Genomic DNA, 24,728 nt, shown 5'->3' on the forward strand with positions numbered 1-24,728 from the left:
ATGTCATTTTCCAGTAAAACGAAGGAGAGTGGGCAGGTTGAAGTCTAGAACAGAGAACTCCAGGTATCCCCAAACAGTAAAATAGTCACGCTTTCTGTCTCACCACAAACCAGGTCCCGAAGTGAGGGTTTCACTTGACTGAAACAATTCACTGGAATTTTGGGAGGAAGCCGCGTCCTAGACTCTCATCTATAAGTCTTAGGCTTTTTAGAGAGACAGAGATGCCTGTATCTCAAACTACGTATCTATGGATTCCTTATTCTGCTCTTCACCCCAGCAGTTCTCTTTGTGTGCTTAGTCACTCAGGTGTGCCCGACTATCTGCAACCCCACAGACTCTAGCCTGCCAGGCTCCTTTGTCCATGGGGCTTCTCCAATCTAGAATACTAGAGTAGGTTGCCATGCCCTCCTCCAGGAGATCTTCCCAACCCAGGGATCGAACCCAGGTCTCCCGCATTGCAGGAAGATTCTTTACCATCTGGGCCACCAGAGAAGCCTGAAGTGCTCTTTGCTGACTTGATATTATCATGAACACTTGCACCAGGAATCTTGACTATTTCTTTAACTTCCTTCTGAGTGGATGGACAGACATTGATAATCCCAGGCAATATGGGAGAGAGGGAACAGAAATAATTTAAAATTGCCCTTTTCCAACGTATGATTTCAGTTTTCTGTGCTCAGATCGCAGCTACTTTCTTCCCTACACATTCATTTTAAGACAGCCTTTAGTTCCCACTGGAGTTTTCAAAATGTTCTTCAGTTCAGTCACTCAGTCGTGTCCAACTCTTTGCAACCCCATGGACTGCAGCACGCTAGGCCTCCCTGTCACCAACTCCCAGAGTTTACTCAAACTCATGTCCATTGAGTCAGTGATGCAATCCAACCATCTTATTCTCTGTCGTCCCCTTCTCCTCCTGCCTTCAATCTTTCCCAGCATCAGGGTCTTTACAAATGAGTCAGTTCTTTGCATCAGGTGGCCAAAGTAATGGAGTTTCAGTTTCAACATTAGTCCTTCCAATGAATATTCAGGACTGATTTCCTTTAGGATGAACTGGTTGGATCTCTTTGCAATCCAAGGGACTCTCAAGAGTCTTCTCCAACACCACAGTTCAAAAGCATCTATTCTTTGGTGCTCAGCTTTCTTTATAGTCCAACTCTCACATCCATACATGACTACTAGAAAAACCATAGCTTTGACTATATGGACCTTTGTTGGTAATGTCTCTGCTTTTTAATATGCTGTCTAGGTTGGTCATAACTTTTCTTCCAAGGAGCAAGTGTCTTTTAATTTCATGGCTGCAATCACCATCTGCAGTGATTTTGGAGCACTCCCCGCCAAAATAAAATCTGTCACCATTTCCACTGTTTCCCCTTCTATTTGCCATGAAGTGATGGGACCAGATGCCATGATCTTAGTTTTCTGAATGTTGAGTCTTAAGCTAACAGTGTTCTTAGTTCTTAGAATATGTTTCCCTTTTATACTATAGGAGAGAGAAACAGCAGGTCTTAGTTCATCACTGTAGCAGGATTCAACAAATGTTGTGTTATAATTGTTATTTATAGTACTTGAAAAGAAAAATCTCTGCTGTATTTATAGTTATTTCCCCTTTTTATTCTGTATTTTTGCTCTCTCTCTCTCTCTCTTTTTTTTTTTTTTTTTGGCTTGATTAACCTCTCTTAACATCTCTCTCTAGTGTTGATTTTATCAAAGAATCAGCTTGTGGCTTTGTTAACTTACTGCATTATTATTTACTTCACTTGCTTATTTTTGTTTTCTTTGTATTCTGTTGCTTCTAAAAACATGTCTAAATTGGGTTCTTAAGTTTTTAAAAATTAATTAATTAATTTGACTGTGTTGTGTCTAAGTTTTAGTATGCAAGATCTTCCTTGCGGTATGTGGGATCTTTTTCAAATCTTTTTAGTTACAGCATAGTGTTTAAACATTGTTATTTTATGACAAACATTTAAATCACTTAATTTTCAGTATAATTTCATCTTTAATTCAGGAGTAATTTAGTAATAGGTTACTCAGTTTCCAAATATGTCTAAAAGCTATTCTTAATTATCTGAATAGCTAATTTTAACCAACCTATGGTTGGTAACCATAGTATGTATAGTATTAATCCTAATCCAGCATGTTATTTTATACATATTCTATATGGTCTCAAAAATAATGTGAATTATTAAATGAATGGAGAGTTATTTACACACCTGATGTCCCAATCTGGTTTATTGAATTGTTTAGAAATTTGAAATCTACGCTTAGCTTTTGTATGTTTTAGCTATTAATTTCTCAGAGATATATGTCTATAAAGCCATCCTCTACATTTGTTGGTTTGTTACTCTACTCATTTCTGTCAGTTGTTGCTTAAATTTGTCACTCTTTCAGCTAACAAGATCTTTATCTTAATATGCTTGTTTCTCTTTGGTGTCTCATTCCTTTATCCATGCTGTTGTATTATTCTCTGTGCATCAGTTTCTCCATAGAATGTACTATTTTTCACTAGCTGTTAAGAGTAAACAAGTTAATATTTGTAAAGCACTTAGGATAGTGCTTGGCATGTAGTTTCATGTAGGTGTTTGGTTAGGATAAAAATGGCTAGAGGTGGCCATTGAAACCATAAGCATGTTTAAAGTCACTTTAGGAGACAGGTTAGTTTGAGAAAATAAAAGGATCAATGATCAAATTTAGGGAAATCTGTTTAATGGCCATGTGAGGGATAACACTTCAAAAGAAACTGAAAAGGAGTACACAAAAAAGTAGGAGGGAATTCAAGAAAATACATTACCAATGGCACCAAGTGGAAAGATTAATAAACCTTTAATTAATAAATCTGCTGCTGAATAAAGATATAAATAAATGTGATAAACAGCATCAACTGAAATAGCTGAATGAGTGGTTTAATGAGTACACTTGACACTCTGATGCATTTCCCAGAACTTCTTTGAGAAATGAAGGTTTTATTCTGCCAACATTCCAACTGGGAATGTTGCCAGCAGACATGCCTTAGCTATGCCTCTTTGAGTAACTGCCTTGGCTAAAGAGATCTTCCTTACCTAAGTTCATGCACCCTTCCCTGGCAAAGCCTGAATTCCACTTGGGAAAGCTTCAAAAGTTCATCTTAATTTTAGAGCTCTATGTGGGATCCTCTAAGGCCTTTGTTAAGACTGGACATCACAACCTAATTTCTCCCTCTGCCCAACTTTGCTCCCTTTTCTTCCTTTCTAGGCTTCCCTGGTGACTCAATGGTAAGGAATCTGCCAGCCAGTGTGGAAGACTTGGGTTCAAATTCCCAGATAGGGAAGATCCTCTAGAGAAGGAAATGGCAACCCACTCCAGTATTCCTACCTGGGAAATGCCATGGACAGAGGAGACACGTTGGGCTACAGTCCATGGGGTCACAAAGAATCCAACAGGACTTACAGCTAAACAACATGCCTTCCTTCCACAGACACTGATCCCTAATAAACTTCCTGCCCACCAAAGTCTATCTGAAGGGTCCGTCTCCCAGGAAACCCAATCTGTGACAATGAGCTTCATTTATGAGAAGTGCTGATGGATATGAGGAGAAGTTAAGAAATGCAAAAATTAAGAAATGAGTGGTGACAAAAATGAAACAAGCCAAGAATGGGCAACTCATTTATGTAATTTTGCTTTCACAGACAGGAGGACGACCAAAACCAAGATAGTAAAAGGGGCTCAACACTCTGCCTCCTCTTTAGTATGGGAATATTTGACTGAAAGATAAATACCACTTACACACACAGGATTCAATATCGCCAAAATTAATCTTTAACAAAGAGTGAATGGTAGTTAAAAAGTATTACTCTGTGATAATCGAGACATCAAGATCTTTCATCATTTCATTAACGAGTTAGGAGAATGACTAACCAGCATTTTTAAAAGACCAAAATAAACCTTTAACTTGGCTACCATACATCAGTCTCTTAAGTTTACATTTTTACTGCTGGTAGCTGATAAAACTAGATCTTTTAAACCATTCCTCCCACAACTTCCTCCTAGTCCTAGCTGAAGCCAAAGACTCAACCCGTTTCTCAGATAAGAGACTTAACAACAGTAATCAAGAGATGTCTGCCAAGTATTTCTCTGGAAAGTCAGATAAAGATGCCAAAAAGTAAGTCAATACAAGAAATGAAACTTTTAGGGAATTAAAAAACTACATGACAGTGTTATTTCCAGCGAGTATTACGGAGTGGAGGGAGACCGTAGGTTAACTCTCGAGGCAAAGCTTTAAGTAAGAGAATAAAACCCGAGAAATCCTCAGGAAGTAGCAATAAAACAGGCGCTTGCCACAGGCAGGTGTCTTAAAATTTTCTCATTCCAGGAGTGCATATGACTCCGAAAGAGCCCTCCAATGTCTTTTAAAGCACGGGCGGAAAAGAAAATTTAGACCAGCGGCAAATACAAAGGGAGGAAATTTGCGATTGCCCCGGAAACATTTTATTTTGCGTAGGCATCTGGAGAATTTTTTTCTGCGATTCGTTACTTGATCCGGAAGAAGAGATGGCAAACATCACCTTTGATTGGATCACAGTACAAGGGCGAGGTGCTAGCGAGCCAGTCATCTTGGCGACCGGATGTGACGATACCGGAAGCTGGCAGGCTGAGCTTTGCTAGCTGGCGGCTTTGGTGGGCGGGGTCGGCCGAGCCCTGCTGGCTCGGTCTTCACGGCTGACCCGGGACCCATAGGGGCGGCGCCATTAAGGCCACGCCTCCAGCGTTGATTCCGGGCGGCTCTGGAGCGAAGTCCCAGGCGCTGAATGGGTGGAGACTCGAGACCCTTCTCTGAGAGGCTAGGGACGGGCCCGCCCCGTCAGTCTCTTCTATTCTTCCGGTTTTTGGTGGCTGCGCCGCCTCCCTCCGAAGCGTGAGGATACACCCTTTCGAGAGCCTGCCATCCTTCTCCTTTCAGCTTCAAACCCCTCTGAATTGCTCCGGGACAACTCCAGCCCAACATTCTCGTTCTCGCTCTCGCTCTCGCTCTCGTTCTCGTCCCTTGGAGGACCTCGGCCCCGGCACTGCCCCCTTTCCTGGATGTACTGGCCCCTCCCAACCCTATAAAATGTCCAATAACCTACAAAGGGTCTTCTTGAAACCTACAGAGGAAAAGTCAGGCAACGCCTCGCATTGGTAAGTACCGGTTTCGAATCTCCCTCGACCCGGCGGCCCCTCTCCCGTCTCTGAGCAGGATGTTGAGTCGGCCGTCGTTTCCTGACGTTCTGCAATTCAGACGCCTTTGATCCCTCTGGGTGAGCACTCCAGGGAAAGTGCGCGGCAGTTTGGCGCTTAGATCCCTTAGAGCACGTCCCCCTTCAGAGTCTGACGCAGTCAGCCTCTGCCCTGGCGCCGCAGGACTCCAGCGTCTGAATTTCATAGGCTGACAGAGTAGATCTCCATGGGAGAGAAAAATCAACATGGCCGGCGCGCCTCTATGATCAAAATCTTCTGGAAGATTCTCGCGCATTCGCAGAGAAACACGCAGCAATCAGAGCGGATTAGCAAGTGCAGCACAGGTGGCGCTGGACCGTCAGGGAAAATAGCTGTAATGTAAGAGTTTGTGAGAAGGAAAGGCTTTTTTTTTTTTTCGTGATTGATAAGAATATAGAAACTGAAAAGTTGTTTTAAAATAAAGGAATCAATTAAAAAAATTTTTTTTCAAATGATAGCTTTATTTGAAGATACAGAAAAATGAAAATAGAGGAATTATCATGTAAAATCCTTCGGAACAGCGTATTTGAAGCAGGTGTAATGAGAATGCCATCTCGAATTGGATGTACATGTAGAGGAACTACATTTGTGAGAGGGGGATTCCTGTATTTCTTAGACACTTATTTGTAAATTTAGACAATAGTGTATCACTAACTCATTTTTTAAAAAAAACATTCAAGATGAAGCAAAACGAACAAAATTGTAAGCTAAGGTAGAATATTTTAAGTTAAACTATCCGTGGTTTGTGAGTATATAATAAGTGGTGAGAAAAAAATGTAGAAGAAAATGAGAAGAAGAAACCGTAGAAATGGAGATGTAAAAATCATGGAAGAGCATTTATGTTTGAAGAAAACCAGTATCACTAGGTTTAATCCTTGCTTTGCTAGTTACTATTTGTGAGGCCAAGGGACTTGGTTTCCAGTCTGTAAGTAAAAACACCCAGAGGTATTTTAAGGATTAAAAGAATGAATATACTAAAATACTTAGTGCAGTAAACGTAGAAAAGCATTGTTTAAATGTTAGCTATTATTATAATTTTAAGGATGCAATTTTACTTCTGTAAAAATTTTAGCCCAGGAAGTAGGTAGTTATGCGTAGATATGAAACCTAATTGTGATAAACACTTTAAAAAAGCATGCGTAATAATCTAAAACGAAATGATCATCAAAAGTGGTTAGCTAAAACTGCATTGAAAACTGCCAAGAAAGAACCATTGTATTTCAGATCATAATGAGAGCCAGCTTTTGTGCATGTATGTTTTTTGTTGGCTTGTTTTTGGTGGAAGTTAAGGGGAAAGGCAGAGATAGTGCCTTGTATGGATATGCAAAAATGGAACTAATCTTTAATGGTTGCTGATTTCTTCTATCTTGTTTTAATACCTGCATATTTGATAACGTTTGATTTACCCTAGTTTAATACAATTTGTTTCAGGGTTTTATTCTTTTTAAATATCAGAAATTAGAGTAAGAACCTTACTTTTTGTTTATTGTGTACTTTATTTTCCTGTTTCTACTTTTGTCTATATTTAAAAACATTGCAAATTGAATTATGTTTTCTACATTTATCAATTATTTGGAGTTTGCTAACTCATTGGTTTATGCATAATTTTTATCATCTTTGAATGCATTTTTCTTCAAGTCCTTGAGATTTTAAATCACATATTCGGGACATTTGCCAGATGCCTTTCTGAAACTCTTTGACATTTATTTTGGTTACTGATTGCATATTTGATTCTGTTGTTTTATAATTAACAATCTGCAGGACATCCAAAGATACTTTTGTAAATAGGTGGATTAATGTCAGCTCTATAATTTTTTGGAAGCTTCATGGTCTTACATATCAGATAATATTTTTATTGTACAAAATCATTTTTTATAAGCTTAAAATTATTATATGATTTTCTTATTTTCTATGAATACTTGGATTTATCTTGAGTTACCTTTTTCCTGCTGTAAAAGCTTTCAGTAATGTAATACAGAATGTTGATTGCTTTAAAAGTGTCTCAAATTCATCAGGGTATAAGATGTAAAACCAAAATTTAATCTTATAGTACAAAGGAGAAATCTGGAAGATATCTGTGATAGTAGGCATTAAGTTTATTTAGATTTGGACTTTATATGTAAAGAGCAAAGCGAGAGTCAGAATGGTACAGTTGAGGTACAAAGACCTTGGTAGAGTTAGAGAAAGAAGATAGTTAACAGAGACCTAAGTTCATATTCTAGTTCGTCACTTAGTATAGTTAAAACATTTGGTTAAAAGCTGTTTACTGAGTGCCTGCTGTGTGACAGACTGTACTAAATGGAGAGACTGATTAAAGAATAGGCCATGGACCATGCCCATGAAAAATATTAACATATGGGGGAAATATAATACACTTGTTAATAAAAAATATGCACAGGATGATCCTGTGAGGGCATAGAGAAAGGAAATTGTGGGAAAGGTTTCTGGAGTGGCCAGGTTGGGGAATATTAAGTATTAGCTGTCCAGTTAAAAGATGAATGAAGGCTATACCCAGGCAGAGGAAATTAATTTAAAAAAGAAAAAAAAGGTATTACTAGTAATTGGTATTTATTGTTTGAGTCTATACTACAAGTAGGATAAATAGATAGCTCATAAGGATTTGCTAAAGAGATTAGACTTTTCTCCGTTGGAGACCCTTCTGAGGATTTTAAGAAAAGAACTGTTACAGTCACGTGTCAATTTTAGGTAACTGATGACTGTGGATTTGAGGTGCCAAGTCAGGTGAATAAAGATTCTATTTAAGTTGTCCTTTCAGAGATTCTGAAAGCCTGTGCTAGAATGTAGAGCAAGGGTTGGATTCAAAGAAATACAGAAAGGCAAATGGGCAGATCTTGTCAGTGAATTGGTATGAAGAAAAGTGGGTCAATTATGATGCCAGTTTTCTGGGCAGATATTGGCAAATTAATTGAGATGAGGAATACACCAAGAAAGCGATCAGTGAGATATTTGAATCTGAAATTCAGGTAGAATCAAAGGTGGAAATTTGAGAGTCAGAGTTCACAAAGAGACTTGTGAGTCATCAGCTTAGAAGAATTATAGTAAAAGCCTGTGACAATATATCCCACAATAATAGGAATTAGGATGCCATGTGATTGGCAGTTGGCTTCTATCCGCCTTTGAGCGTTTGTTCTTAAATAGGGAGCTAAATGGGTGTCCTCAGCAGGAGACTTGGTTATAAAATGTTTCATTGTCAGTTTGATGTGCATATAGTTTTGTACAGTGTGTTATTATCTTTGTTTATGTGATTTGAGTGTGTGTGTGTATATGAGAGACAGACACATACCGGTTAAATGAAATGTATTTCTCATTAATATCTCAGTTTACGCATGAGTTTTGAGGACCATGTTATATTGAGGTTATGCTAAAGTAAATACAGGAAAGTGAATGGGATTGCCCAAGAAAGCATGTCCTTCTGAATAAGTTCTTTAATATTACTAAACTTCCATTTTCTCAACTATAAAATGGGAATGGCAGTACCTACCTTGTTGAACTGTTTCTTAGGATTAGAGTTAATGACAACTATTTATAGCAGCATCTGTTATGCATATGATGTCATGTGAAATATATTGTCATATATTATTACATTATGTACTTGTATATGTTATGTATGTGCATAATAGAGTAATAATAATTATAGAGATTATCATAATAATCATAGAGAGTAAGTTGGAAAAAATCTCTTAGCAGCTGAAAATTTTGTGAAATTATCTACAAAATGTTTATTAACCTACAAAAATTTTTTTAAATAATTTGTTTTTGGTTGCATTGGGTCTTTGTTGCTGAGCACAGGCTTTCTCTAGTTGCAGTGATCAGGGGCTACTCTTGGTCGTGGTGCAGAGGCTTCCCATTGTGCTGACTTCTCTTGTTGCTGAGCACAGGCTCTAGGCACATCATTTTCAGTAGTTACACCACATGGGCTGTTAGATGTGGCTCACGGGCTCGAGAGTGTGGACTCAGTAGTTGTGGCACATGGGCTTTAGCTATTTGTGATGTGGGGAATCTTCCCAGACCGGGGATCAAACCTGCATCCCCTGCATTGTCAGGAGGACTCCTATCCACTGTACCATCAGAGAAGTCCTAACCTGCAAAATTTTTATGATTCCATATCAAATCTGTAAATGCTTCATTCAAAACAAAAAGTCAAAAATGTCAAATCCATGGCTGATTCATGTCAATGTATGGCAAAAACCACTACAATATTGTAAAGTAATTAGCCTCCAACTAATAAAAATAAATGAAAAAAAAGTTATATAATAAGTTTATTGAATATCTTTTATTAAAGTTCTCACATTTTCAGAAGACTACCTGATTCATTTACTTGATCTTGGACAGCAATTATAATATTTTAATGGAAGATGTCTAGCATGTATTGGGAGCTTATCAGCATCCCAACCAGTTATAGCAAAACTTACAAATAAAGAGAGATTCAAAGAAATTAAGTAAGTTTACCAAAGTCAATTAATAATTGGGAGAGCTAGGATTAGAAGCCAGTAATCTTCCTAATGCATTTCTCTGTCCTTTTTTAAAGTCTTAAACTGTATAACTTTCCAATGTAATTTCTCAGTTCAAATCCTAATTGATTTAAAGTAATTAGCATGTTGATTATTCTTTGTTTAAGTGACCTAACCAGAGCATGGGATGCAAAATCTGGCTCTAGTTTTAGTTCTAACCTTAGCTAGAAGAATATAATCTTTAGTATCTTAAATGGAAGGTCTCTTCTGTGTCTGAAAAAAATGTGTAGTGATGGAGGAAGTATGAATTTCATCCTGGTTTATTACTTCTTTCCTGAGCATTCTGCATTTCTGTTTAATCTTTGGAACTCATTCCATTTATTACTAGGAAATCATGGATTTTTTAAAAAATTACAGCTTGTAGGATTCAAATTAGCTAATACTGTTAACAGTGTGCCAATTGCTCTATTAGGTATAGAGAACATAGATATGAATAGGTCTCTGGCAGATCATATGAATCTCTACTGATATACTGACATAAAAGAGACTGTATTTTCCATCCCTTTTTCGAGGGGAAGTGGAAAAGAGGAAAAAAACTGGATCAGATTTTTAAAAAGAGTTTGTGTAGTATAAATGTTTTTTTATAAAATGAGTACAGGGGTCATATAATGAAGTATGTGAATGACCTATTGGGAGCCAGTGTGATTTGCTTAACTACTGTGCTGATTAAAATGTGTTTACGTGTGTGCTAAGTCGCTTCAGTGGTATCTGACTCTTTGTGACCCTGTGGGCTGTAGTTGGCCAGATTTTTCTGTCCATGGGATCCACCAGGCAAAAATACTGGAGTGGGTTGCCATTTCCTCCTCTAGGGGATCTTCCTGACCCAGGGATTGAACCCGCAACTCTTACGTCTCCTGCATTGGCAGGCAAGTTCTTTACCACTAGTGCCATCTGGGAAGCCCTTAAAAGACTACGTGTTAGTTGCTCAGTCATGTCCCACTCTTAGGGACCCCTTGGACTGTAGCCTGCCAGGCTCCTCTGTCCATGGAATTCTCCAGGCAAGAATACTGGAATGGGTTGCCATTTCCTTCTCCAGCAGGTCTTCCTGACACAGGGATGAAACCCAGGTCTTCTACATTGCAGGCAGATTCCATACCATCAGAGCCACCAGGGAAGTCCAACCTATGTTATCCACTATGCAAATAATTATAAAAGCATGGATTCTGTTCTGTTGAAACTTCTAATCTGTTAGCCAGATATTACTGACAGATGAAATACATTAAACAATACAGGTATTGAGGCATTTTAATGTATTTGAAATATTTCAAAGAGTTGCATTATTTTTTATATAATTTTGTTAGGGCCTTCTGTGCTTGGTATTGGAAGAACAGTTAGAAAGTAAATGATATAGTCTCTGACCATAAGGAGTCTCAGCCTTACTGAAGAAAACAATAGTTTACTCATTTTAAAAAATTAACTAATAGATTAAAGACAATACAGAAAGCATTATATAACATGTGGCATTAATGGCAACAACAAGAGTGCTTTAGGGATTCCAAGTTGGGAGAAATTAATGTGAGCTTGAGTGTCTAGGAGATATTTCATGGAGAAAATGGATTGGCCCTCAATTTATAACTGTTTTAAATTGTTAGAGAAGAAAAAAAAAAAAACTTGAAGAATAGCTAGAGTAAATATTGTACATGGGACAATCCAGAATAGTAAAGACCTTTATGATAAGACCAGAGATTTTATGCTGAGATGTTATAGGAGATTGGTTGGGACTAGGTTGTAGATGATTTTAACCTCAGACTGAATTGGCAGTGATGAATTATTGAAACTTTGAGCAAGAAGGTAATAGGATGGAAACAATGATTTAGTCTGCCAGAGATACATCATAATAATGGCTGCAGTCAAGAAATCTAGTTTAAAAGTCAGAGCCAAAAAATATAGGAATGAGATATTGAGGACAGGACACAAGGTGATACAGGTCTGATCTAGGAAGTAGAAGTGGCGAAGACAAAGAGAATGTGACAAAGAGCTGTAAAAAAGGGGGGAAGAATATAGACTTGGTGATTCATTGGGTATACATTTATTGTATGTTTATCCTTTGAAGGTATCAATACAAGGTACTCTGAGTGAATTAAAGGTGAATAAGGGGGGTGGTGAAGATAGAGATGGCTAGATACTGTAAGACCTAAGTGACTTGGAAAATGCTGACACATGACGGGATGGTAAGAAAGAGTATTAGTTTTCAATACAGAGTAATTTTAACTCAAGTAATGGTTTTAAAAGTGAAAATATTTGGTCAGACATTACAAATATAGAATTGAGATAAATATTAAAGAATTGGAATGAATAAATAGAGATAAATAATAAATAGAGTCATTATTGCAAAGGAGATAATTGAAGCTAATAGAGGAAGCTTTGAACTGTTTACCTTGATGCAGTCTTTATGCAAGAATGCCTTTAAAAATAGTTCTTTAAAATTGAAGTATGGTTGATTTACAAAGGAATGTCTTGAAAGAAAAATAGTCAAGAACTGTATTATCAGGAGTAGTCATAGTTGGATGCTTAAAATGCAGAAAATTAATAAGAAGTGGAACAGTAAGAAAGACAAAAGAAATACTGCACACAATGGAAACCGTGTTTGGAAGAGGTTCAAGATAGGGAGATAATTAGCTACCAATGTTAGCTTCAGCAGAGAGCACCTAGAAAATGAAGACAGAGTAAGCCAGATTTAACTGTGAGGACATACTTGGTAATTTTTGGAAATAAGGTGTAGTAGAATATGGGGAAAAATAGATTGAAGACAGTGAGCTTCAAGTCAACTTTCTAGCATATCAGCAACAGAAAGTTGGTAGATGGTCTTAATTGTGGTTCATTAACACCATGTACCAACTTCCTGTCACTGAATTTAAGCACCCACCTCCTAATCATCTCTCTAATCCAAATGACTTCAGCATCTATGTGGGTAATCTCTTTTGTCACCTGGTCTTTCAATACAAAGATCTTTTTTCTTCAATGTTTTCTCCATTCTGTCACCATCAATCCACTTCTGTAGTTGTTGTTATCAGATGAAATTGCTGCATTTACAAAATCCTTGGTTTTAGGCATCCTGCTTTCCAAACACCAGTTCCTGTATTTTAGCTTAGTTGTTTTAAGTGCTCCCACGCTGACTTTTTTAATCTGGCCCTTCAGTCCATTCCCTTTATTTTCTCCCTATGAAAGTGAAAAAGTGAAAATGTTAGTCGCTCAGTGATGTCTGACTCTTTGCAACCTCATGGACTGTAGCCTGCCAGGCTCCTCTGTCTGTGGAATTCTCCAGGCAAGAATACTGGAGTGGGTATCCATTGCCTTCTCTAGGTCTTCTCAACCCAGGGATCAAACCTGGCTCCGTTGCATTGTAGGCAGATTCTTTACTGTCTGAGCCACCAGGGAAGCCCCTTTCTCCCTAAATGTTAGCCTTTTATGTTCTCATTTTCATCCCATCTAGTATAGATTCTGCATTTCATTATTTGAAAAAAGTTTTCAATACCCTAAAATCATTTGCTCCTCTTTGATTTTTGTTACACCCTTCTGAAGTCACTGCAGCCTTGGATGAACTTAGTGATAACACTTTCTTTTTGGCTATACCTGGTAAAACAAGGAGACTTCACCAGCACAGTTGGTATCACTATAAATTAATGATCGTTACCTACCTCCCTGGGCCATTAACACTGTCTGATGACTGATATTTTCTAAAGTCAGCTTATTCTTGCTGAAAGATTGTTTTTGCATCTTTCTGATTTCTTGAAATTTCTCCCTATTTTTGCTCTTCTTAGCAAATGGTGTTATGTCCTTATTTCACAGTGCAAATAAAAGTCACTAGATCAGAATTACCTCAACCTTGTAATGCCAAAGCTTTAAACTTAACCTCCAAATGTACCTAACCTCTCTTCCAATGAAGAGAGACACTTCTCTAGGTCTCTTCACCTGACTTGTGGTCTCAATTTCCTACCTCCTTTTCAAACTTTACATTATTAATTACCCCTCTTGCTCCTTTATTTCCAGTCTCTTCCTTTTGGTGACTCACATGAATACTTACGCTCAAGTTCAGGGATCCTCAATTTCTGGATCTAATGCCTGATGATCTGAGGTAGAGCTGATGTAGTAACTAATGTAATAATAATAGAAATAAAGTGCATGATTAATGTAATGTAATTGAATCATCCTGAAACCATCCCCCCACTCCGGTTCATGGAAAAATTGTCTTCATGAAACCAGTCCCTGGTGCCAAAAAGATAGGGGACTGCTGCTCTAGTTCACCTAACATTAAAAAAAAAAAAAAAATCTCCTCTTTGACCCCATTTAGTTTCCAGCTACTGGCCAGTTTTCTCCTTTCTTCATATTCACTCCTACCAACTTCTTTCCACACAAAACTGCCCTTTAATGCCATCAGTGATCCTCATGTCATTAATTCCTGTATACATTTTTAATCTGCCTTCTCTTTGGTCTCTCAGAAACTTTCAGTGGAATTACCCAGTTTTCTTGAAACTCTCTCTTCCTTTGTCTTCAATTGCATCAGAATCTCTTGGTTTCTTTTTTACCACTCAGAGAAACTGGGAAGCTGATGAAACATTTTAAGTAGGGAAGGGCCAGCCAGCTTTAAGAGTGCTAAGTAATTTGAAGAGAAGATGATAGACTGAAGAAAAGATTGGTTGTTAAGCTACCGTAACAGACCAAACCAGAGATAGACTGGAGTGGGAACAATTGATTTGGAAACAGTTGAATAGATCAAGAGAAATTTAGGAAATAGTATCAACAGGATTTTGAGATAGGTTGGATACATATGGTTAGAAAGCTGGAATTACTTGTTTAGATTTGGGCATCTAAGATAGTTGGGATACCATTTATTGAAGGAAGAACACTGGGAAAGACTGTGTTTAGTTTTAGGTGCATTTGAGATTCTGAATGGAAATGTGAAGAGGGAAGTTGGACATACAAGCCTGACTCAAAAGAGCTAAGATATAAATATTTGAATTGTTGATATATAGATGGTAATTTAAGTCATGTATATAAAATAAATCATCTGGGGCAAAGCTTATTGAGTAGGAAGAGTTCACTTTAAACTTTGTTGAATTCCAACATTTTAAGGCTGATTCAAGGATGGAGTTGGCAAAGACTGAGTAACCACTACAAAGATAGAAGAATATGGTATCTAGGAAGCCTTGGGAAGAAAATGTTTTAAGAAAGGAGTCAGCATGTTTGTTGTCATCCAAATAGATCATCATCTCAATGATAATTGCCTATTTACATGTTCATGTACCCAACAGTTTAAGTTCTTTTAGGGATTGTGGGTTGAACTACACTGGAAGCTAGCAAACATTTTCTGTAAAGGGCTAGATAGTAAATATTTAGGCTATATAGGCCATATAATCAGAGAAGGCAATGGCAACCCACTCCAGTACTCTTGCCTGGAAAATCCCATGGACGGAGGAGCCTGGTGGGCTGCCGTCTATGGGGTCGCACAGAGTCGGCCACGACTGAAATGACTCTTAGCAGCAGCAGCAGGCCATATAATCTCTGCTGCAACTACTGAACTCTTGTTGCAGCATGAGAGCAGCCATGTACAGTACATAAAAAGTAGGGGTGACTCTCTACTAATAAAACTTTATTTATGGATAGTGAGTGAAATTCATAATTTTTACGTATGACAAAATATTTGTGATCTTTTTAAAAAAAGATTTTAAAAAAGCATTCTTAGCTTGTGTACTGCATAGAATTATTTGCTTTGGTTTTTTTTTTTTTTATTTATTTTTATTAGTTTATTTAATTACTTTACAGTATTGAAGTGGGTTTTGTCATACATTGACATGAATCAGCCATGGAGTTACATGTATTCCCCATCCCGATCTCCCCTCCCACCTCCCTCTCCACCCAATTCCTCTGGGTCTTCCCAGTGCACCAGGCCTGAGCACTTGTCTCATGCATCCAACCTGGGCTGGTGATCTGTTTCACTATAGATAATATACATGTTTTGATGCTGTTCTCTCGAAACATCCCACCCTCACCTTCTCCCACAGATTCCAAAAGTCTCTTTTGTACATCTGTGTCTCTTTTTCTGTTTTGCATATTGGGTTATCATTACCATCTTTCTAAATTCCATATATATGTGTTAGTATGCTGTAATGTTCTTTATCTTTCTGGCTTACTTCACTCTGTATAATGGGCTCCAGTTTCATCCATCTCATTAGAACTGATTCAAATGAATTCTTTTTACTTTGATTTGTATTAATACCTGAGGCTTAAAAAACACCTTTAGGCAGTAAAACATACGTTTACACTGCTGAGAATTCTAATTATTATTTCATTATTTTTCATTCTTAATTTTTTTTCATCTGATCTTAGTCATATAAGGCCATGTTAACTGTATAGGACATGGACTCTGTACCCATATTGCTAGAATTTAGCATGAGAGACAGTACATAAACTGGTGAAAAAAAAATTAAGATATGGTAAAAACTTGTGATATATATACCATGAAGAAAGTTAACAAATGTAATGTTGTTAATTATGAAGGAGGAGCAAGTGTAGTTAAAAGTGGCCAAAGGATGTATCTTCTGGGAAATATCATTTATGTTGAGACTTGTTACATGGGTGGATGAAGAATAACTTAATTAATAACTAATCAGCATGTGTGATGACCCTGATTCCCATACTAAGGGTTTAGTATTTTCCAAGAGCTGGAGGTTGGTTTTAGGTATATAGCTTTAGGTGTCTGCATTTAACTAATCTACAGATAATTGATTATATAATCTGATACTGTTTTATGTATTGATTTTTTTTTTTTTAAATCAGACAACCTGTGCTAAGTAATAGCTAATAACTATCAGGATCAAAATAGGCTGTTAAAAAGAAATACTGACTTCCAGTGTATTTGATAGCTTACTGTGAATGATGTTGTTCATATTCCATATTCATTGAAAGCCATTTGGCTAAAATGGTGTTGCTATTAAAATATGGATTGACAGTTGAAACTAATATGACTAATTGCCATACCAAGAGCTATTTAGTACTAAATGTCAAACATACTGAAATCAAAGAAGAATCTGCTTTCTACGTGAGTAACTCAGTTCAGTCTCCAGACACGTAACGCATGAAGGTGGTGTCTTAAGAGATGCATTGAACAAAAGAATAGCTGACAATAGAACTTGTCATTGTCAGTGAGAATAACACAGAACAGATTAGCTAGGGAAAGAAAAGAGAAAGGGAAATAGAATGACATAAATGGGGGTAAAATGAGAATCATGGTCAGTAATAGTAAAGAAGAAGGACTAGAGGAAAGAATTTAAGGAAAAGAAGAAGGGAGAATATGTGGTTTAAGAGGAGCATATTCTAGTAGGTGAAATTTTATACAAGATAAAACCTTAGAAAAGTCTACTTTTAGTTTTAGGAATAAATGCTAATATCTCATATGCATTGCCTAATCATATGAGAAGATCTAAATCAAAGCTTGCCATATCTTTAATTATCTCTTCTACTTCAAAATCTTTCTTTTGCAGTATTTCACTTTGAAAACTCAAAGTGTCAAATTACATACTTATATTTTATAAATTTTTACTTTTTAAAAATAATATTTACAAATACTTGTTTTTAAATAAAATGTATATACCATGTAGTATGTTGTATTTATTTACTCAATCTTTTTTTAAGTGTTTCAGGCTGCATGTACCAAGTAGTTCAGACGATTGGCTCGGATGGAAAAAATCTTCTGCAATTACTTCCAATTCCTAATTCCTCTGGAAATCTTATGCCACTAGTTCAATCTTCAGTCATGTCTGATGCTTTGAAAGGGAATACAGGAAGTCCAGTTCAAGTTACTTTTCAGACTCAGATTTCCAGCTCTTCCACAAGTGCATCAGTTCAATTGCCCATTTTTCAGCCAGCCAGTTCTTCAAACTATTTTCTTACAAGAACAGTAGATACAGCAGAAAAAGTTAGAGTTACTTCTGTGGGAACTGAAAATTTTACCTCATCAGTTTCTAAAGTTCAGAGTCATGGTGTGAAAATTGATGGACTCACCATGCAAACATTTGCTGTTTCTCCCTCTTCAACACAAAATGATTCATCTTACATTTTAGTAAATACCCAGAGTCTCCCAATGACTGTGAAGTCTCCGGTTTTGCCTTCTGGGCATCATTTACAGATTCCAGCCCATGCTGAAGTGAAATCTGTACCAGCGTCATCATTGCCTCCTTCAGTTCAGCAAAAGATACTTGCAACTGCCACCACAAGTACCTCAGGAACAGTTGAGCCCTCCCAAATACCTACTGTTATTTATGTATCTCCTGTAAATACAGTGAAAAATGTAGTTACCAAGAACTTTCAAAACATTTACCCAAAACCTGTTACAGAAATAGCAAAGCCAATGATTCTAAACACCACACAGATTCCAATGAATGTTGCTAAAGAGACACAGTTAAAAGGTGGTCAGCATTCTCAAGCTGCTCCAGTGAAATGGATTTTTCAAGAAAATCTACAGCCTTGCACTCCATCTCTTGTTCCTGTTAAATCTTCAAATAATGTGGCTTCAAAGATTTTAAAAACTTTTGTAGATAGAAAAAATTGGGGAGATAATACTGTAAATATGCCACCATTGAGTACCATCAGTCCTAGTGGGACACAATCCAAAAGTATGCCTATTAAAGATAATGCTTTGGTTATGTTTAATGGGAAAGTCTATCTCTTGGCTAAAAAGGGGACAGATGTTTTGCCATCACTAATTGACAAACAGAATTCAGTTTCTTCTGATATTCCACCAAGAAAAGATGCATCACAGATAGTGAGTTCAAGTCCAGTCACAGAAATATCCAGAGAGGTTGTAAATATTGTTTTGGCTAAAAGTAAATCTTCCCAGATGGAGACAAAATCAGTTTCAAATACTCAGCTTGCTTCCATGGCCAATTTAAGGGCAGAGAAGAATAAGAAAGTGGAGAAACCATCTCTTTCTGCCCCAAACCCACATAGTATGAACCAATCTATTAACTACTTAAAGCAGAGTAAGACTTTATTCTCAAAGCCAGTCTTACCAGATGGATTTAGTACAGGACAAAATGCCCCCAGGAAAGGAAATATCATCCAGAGCATAGAGAAAATAAGTTCCTCTGTTGATGCAACAACTGTTACTTCACAACAGTGTGTTTTCAGAGACCAAGAACCAAAGGTAATTTTCCCATGTCAGGGTGTTCTTTTTAATCTTATGTATATAGAAAATTTTTCTTTCTTGATTCTTAAAGTTAGTTATCTATGATACCTCTTTTTCCCTCCTCTCCCATCCTCCTTTTCATCATACACATACCATACACACATGAATGCTTAAGCCAAAGCTTTCATTTGAGGGAAATGTTTGAGAAGTGTAATAGAGCCCAAACAGTATTTTTCTCTTGAATCATTTGGCATGCCAAATCTTAAAAGCAAAATTAAACAAACAAATCACAGAGCAACAAGATTTAGAAGAGTTGGAGAAGGATAATGTGAATTCACAGCTTCGTAAAATTGTGTGTGTAAATATATATGCATGCTTATATTTGTACACATAAGTACATGTACATACATATATTTAAGAGCTTACTTTTAGTATATGAAGAGATTAATGTTACGCCTAGAGGAGAGCTGGGATTTGTTTGTTTGTTTTGTGGTAGGGAGCTATCTGGCAGTTTTTTAGGTAGTTGGTGGAAGGGGTAGGACTTGACTAATTAACACCTTTCATTCATATGTGGAAAAAATTTATCAACATCTTGATTGTGTTTTTTTTAATATACAAGTTTCCCTTTCCTTTTTCTAGCCCTTCTTTCTGACTCCTCATTCAGTTACCCAACATATCCACATAATTATTTCTGTTCTACTTAAGATATGTGTATGTGTGACCTCTAAATATTTGTACTTAGAGGTCTACTTAATAATGTCAGTATTTTCCCCTTTTGTACAGAATTCATTGAACTCCAGGGATATAATGAGGTAAATTCTGATTAAGTACAAGATTGATTAAAGGTATAAGGGTTTTTCAGAAAATGACAGTTTCCAACATAATGTCATATAGATTATTTTCAACTTGTTATTAGTCTGTATTCTCATTTCATTTGTTTGAGAATTGACTACCTGTTACTTTCCTAGTACAAGAAAGTAAAATTGTTGGGGAGTATTTTGATTTTGCCCAGTAAAGTTCAGCTTTTCAAGTGTGGGTGGTAAGGTAAGAGTAATGCAATCCAACCATTTAGGACTTTAAAGCATGGCATTTTAAGTAAGATGAGGTAATTACTTAGTTGCTAGTGTGATAAAATAGCTTAAGTAATTGGCAGTATTGTTTGTGTGTTTTCTTTTCCTATTTCCAGATCCAGAATGAGATGGCATCAACACTAGAAAAAGTTACTCAAGAAAGAAATGACAAGAACAGTTCTCAACGAAGAAGCAATAAGGCGTCATATCTGAAGAGTGATGCTGAACTTAAAAAGATATGTGGTATCACTAAAGATTTGAGAGTGTGCCTTACTCGGATTCCTCAGCAGTTGGGCTCTGGGGAAGGTTTTGATTCCTTTAGCCCTTTGGTGAAGAATGAAACTTACAAAGAGGCAGAGTTTATAGTGAAGGAGGAAGGGAGAAAACAGGTAATAGATTTTAAAGTGTCCTTTGTAGGTACTCCAAAGATACATGAATGTATTAATTTTCTTGATTTTTATTTTTTAGTCTTATGTATTAATATGAATGATAGTTCTTACCAAATTTGCGTCTATATGTATTATACCAAAACATATAAGAAAATAAAGGTAAAAAGATAAACAGGTAAAAAGATATCCCCAGTTAATTAAAATGTTGTTTAGGGAATTCCCTGGCAGTCCAGTTGTTAGGACTCCACATTCTCACTGTCAAGGACCCAATCCCTAGTCAGGGAACTAAGATCCCTCAAGCTGCACAGTGTGGCCAAAAAAATTTAAAAAGGAAAATAAATGACAGAAATGTAGGGAAAATATAAGCATGTAGATATTCACTACAGTATGGCTTTTAATATAAGCCTTAAGAGAAATATATACAATAATGATGAACAAAAAAAATCCCTGTCGCTTTTTCTACTGTCATTCTACTTATAAATGTTTCCTTATTGTTTAATATCCTGAACTTCAGATCAGAAACCAGTCAACCTTTCCCAGTGATAATCTTTTATACGTGCCTACTGTGCAGAGGAAAAAAAATGTTAAATGTGTTAAATCTATTTCTTAGGCTCTTCACAAATGATTGTTATGCTTTTGTAGTAGATCAATATAGCTTCTAATAGTTGATTTAAGCAGGAAAATGTGAATTAGGCAATTTATTCTCAGTGAATATCATTGGGACATTGCCATTCGCTTTGATACCATACAGTGGCAAACATTACTTTCTTCCTGTAGTTGTTCTCAGTAGTTTTGTTGAGTTGAATTTAATGGCTAAATATTTGTAACTGGAAACATTTTTAAATTCAAGAGCACAGTATATATTCAGCAATAATATTTTGTTTTTCTTTTGAAATCTTACCCAAATTGCAGCAGGGTATTGATAAGAAAAGAAAAGCAAAAACCACTAAGAAGATGGATCGTCCAAAGAAGAGAAGAACCAATAGTGTTAATAACACAACTATAAATGGAGGAGCTAATGTCACCAGTTCCCAGCTCATTAACAGTATTTTACCAACTTCAGATGTGTCAAACCATAACATCCTCACAAGCTGCAACAAAACCAGAGAAGAAAAGAGAACTGAGGTAGAGCATTGTACTCACGGAAACCAAGAAAAAGGCACATTGAGCTCAAGTACAGCTTTTGAGCAAAGCCATTCCTTTAATAAAAATTATACTGAAGATATTTTCCTGATGACACCACCAGAGTTAGAAGAAACCATTAGAGATGAAAAGATAAGAAGACTTAAGCAAGTGCTGAGAGAGAAAGAAGCAGCTCTTGAAGAAATGCGTAAGAAGATGCATCAAAAATAGTAAAATGGCTGTTCTTAAAGGCATCAATGAAATAGCTGTGTTTTTTCATATACTTTTGCATTAAGTTAGTTATAGGTGCATTCTGAAAGTGTTTTTGAATGTGAAAATTGTCTTTTCATCAGCTGATTATAAAATTTTATGTAAGAAATACAGAAAACGTTAACTCACATTTGACTTTTATGAATAACTCATGGGATATCTGAATCCTTGTCTATAGATACCTTTTTTTGGAAGGAAAAATTTTCTATTTTTCTATTACTTCAACTAGAATTCCCGAAGTTTGAATATTTGTTATTGTTTGTATGTTTAGCTAAATTGCTCAGATGTTATTCCAGCAATAGTTGATTATTGTGTACTTTTAAAATTATATAATCCAAGATAGGAAATCAGCTCAAAGCTTAACTTTACCAATGAGCTTGTATCTTTATATGTCTCTTTACCCGTAAAATGACAATACCTTCTACTCACCATTGTTGTAAGTTTTTCTTAAATTTTATGAAAGAAAATGTATTATAGCAGCATTATTAAAAAATTCAAACATTTCTCAAGAATGAGGGATGTTTGTTTTGTAACTTTTACAAAGTAGTTTCTTATGATACAAAATGGGTTTTAGAATTCAGGCTGTATAATGTATTGTTTGCTTAAAGTGTATGTTATCTCTAGGCAAATGCTTCCCTTTTTTGAAATATGTAAATATATGACTAAGACTGTAGGAAAAGTAAATCTGAACATGGTCACATTTAATACTTTTTAAAATTGTAAAGTGTAGCTTTTCTTAATAGAGCCAGACATTTTTATCTCTGGTTATCTTTGATTTGGAGAGTTGGAGAGTGGTGTAGAGATAGGGATTAAGGGGAAGGAGGAAAAGGTTATTTTTAAGAAATGATAAATTCCTGGAAGTAAGGTCGAATAAAACCTGGACATTGGCAACAAAATAGAAAATAGAAAGTCAGAAAAGACTGAGAGGGAATAAAACAAATGCAAACTGAGTATCAACTAGATTCTCCTGCCCTCCCCCCCACTTTTTTTGGTAACAACTTTATTAAGGTAATTTGCATATTGTAAGTTTCACCCTTTTGAAGTGTACAGTTGTTATTCACAGAGTTGTGTGACCAACATGACCTAATTTTAGATAATTTTCATTATCACCTAGAAAACTTCATACTCATTAGCAGTCACTCCCTAGACCCTTCTTTCCCCATCCCTTGGCAACCCACCAGTACACTTTCTGTCTCTCTAAATTTGCGTAGTTTAGGCAGTCATATGCATGGAATGAACCATTCAGTATATTTTCCTTTGTGACTGATTTCTTTGAGTTAGTTTAATATTTTCAAGGTTCGTCTGTGCTGTCATATGTATTCATACTTAATTTTTTAAATTGCTAATATTCCATTGTATGAATATACCATACTTTGTTTATCCATTCATTTATGGACATTTGGGTTGTGTATACTTTGGCTACTAGGATGTTATATTGTTGTGTTTTTCTGAATGTTTGGGTATATGTTTTTGTGTGGACATAATGTTTTCAAGTCTCTTGGGTATATACCTAGGAGTGTATACTGGACCATACCCTAACTTTGAGGAGCTGCCAGATTATTCCCGGCAGATTTTTCTCCCCCTTCATCCTATTTTGTTAAGGATGCCAGTGACTACCATGTTGCTAGATCCAGTGGTTAGTTCTCAGTCTTCTTAATTTATCTATCTGTGGGGAGATTAGTTCATGAATTAATTACCTCCTTTGAAAAAAAAATTAAGCTTTAAAAAAAGAAGCAGTACATGTCCATTGTGGGAAAATTGCAAATACAACAATCTAAAATATTAAAAATTCACTTTCCTATCAAGCTAAAATATTAAATATTGGAGCTTGGGGATACATAGTTAAAGGCTATCAGTAAATAAATACCATTTGAAGCCATATGTCTGAATAACTTCACTTAGGGAAACAGTATAAACAGAGAAGAAGGTGAAATTGTGGGCTCATGTCTTAGTACAATTAAAGATTGGGAAAAGGGCAGTCTCAAATGAATTTTGAGAATCAAAAGCTTCTTGAATGAATGGTATTTATAAATCCTTGGATAGTGCCTGACAGCGATGTATCAGTATTTGTTAAATAAAATCATCTAAAATCATCCTAATAGACATATTGCATCCATTTTCATTTCATTTTCTTACTTTACATCCTTTTGATGTTTTCTGCTTTTATTATTAAGGTTTTGCTGCTTATGGAATTATCGAGCACTCATTTCTTCTGATAATAAATTCCATAATATGGAAATGTAGCTTGAATTCTTTAGAGCAAAATTCTCAAAATTTATTTATGCTGATGGTCTTAAACTCTTATTTTTCATTCTGAAATTCACTCAAATTAGGGTTTTATCTTTATCACTCCATTAAAGCTATTTTTCTCAAGGTCTTCAAATATCACCATATTGCTAAATCTAATGGTCAATGCTTAGTCTTTATCTCACTTGACCTGTCAGCAGCATTTGACAGTTTTTTAAGTCTGTCATTGAAATTTGATACTACTTTCTTGGGCCCCATAATCACTGCAGATGGTGACTGCAGCCATGAAATTAAAAGAATCTTGCTCCTTGGAAGAAAAGCTATGACCAACCTAGACAGCATATTAAAAAGCAGAGACATTACTTTGCCCACAAAAGTCCGTCTAGTCAAAGCTGTGGTTTTTCCAGTAACCATGTATGGTGTGAGAGCTGGACGGTAAAGAAAGCTGAGCACAAAAGAATTGATGCTTTTGAACTGTGGTGTTGGAGAAGACTCTTGAGAGTCCCTTGGACTGCATGGAGATCAAACCAGTCCATACTAAAGGAAATCAGTCCTGAATATACTTTGGAAGGACTGGTGCTCAAGCTGAAGCTCCAATACTTTTGGCCACCTGATGCAAAGAACTGACTCATTTGAAAAGACCCTGATGCTGGGAAAGATTGAAGGTGGGAGGAGAAGGGGACGACAGAGGATGAGATGGTTAGATGGCATCACCAACTCGCTAGACATGAGTTTGAGCAAGCTC

The 24,728-nt window shown here is 36.4% G+C and overlaps 1 protein-coding gene across 3 annotated transcripts; it reads left to right on the top strand.

The window, feature by feature from the left end:
• Positions 1 to 4,648: 4,648 nt before the first annotated feature.
• Positions 4,649 to 23,829, top strand: LRIF1 (ligand dependent nuclear receptor interacting factor 1). 3 transcript variants are annotated; one of them, XM_043877533.1, is made up of 4 exons: positions 4,649 to 5,151; positions 17,394 to 18,903; positions 20,072 to 20,344; positions 21,257 to 23,829. In XM_043877533.1, exons 1-4 carry the CDS (start codon positions 5,084 to 5,086, stop codon positions 21,695 to 21,697), a joined length of 2,292 nt encoding a protein of 763 aa, XP_043733468.1. In that variant the 5' UTR covers positions 4,649 to 5,083; the 3' UTR covers positions 21,698 to 23,829. The 3 variants fall into 3 exon arrangements, with proteins under 3 accessions (XP_043733468.1, XP_043733469.1, XP_043733470.1); XM_043877534.1 differs by having other exon boundaries at positions 17,402 to 18,903; XM_043877535.1 differs by lacking the exon at positions 17,394 to 18,903.
• The last annotated feature ends 899 nt before the right edge of the window (positions 23,830 to 24,728 follow it).

Source organism: Cervus elaphus, chromosome 20 (genome assembly GCF_910594005.1).
Source record: "Cervus elaphus chromosome 20, mCerEla1.1, whole genome shotgun sequence".
NCBI classification, from domain to species: domain Eukaryota; kingdom Metazoa; phylum Chordata; class Mammalia; order Artiodactyla; family Cervidae; genus Cervus; species Cervus elaphus.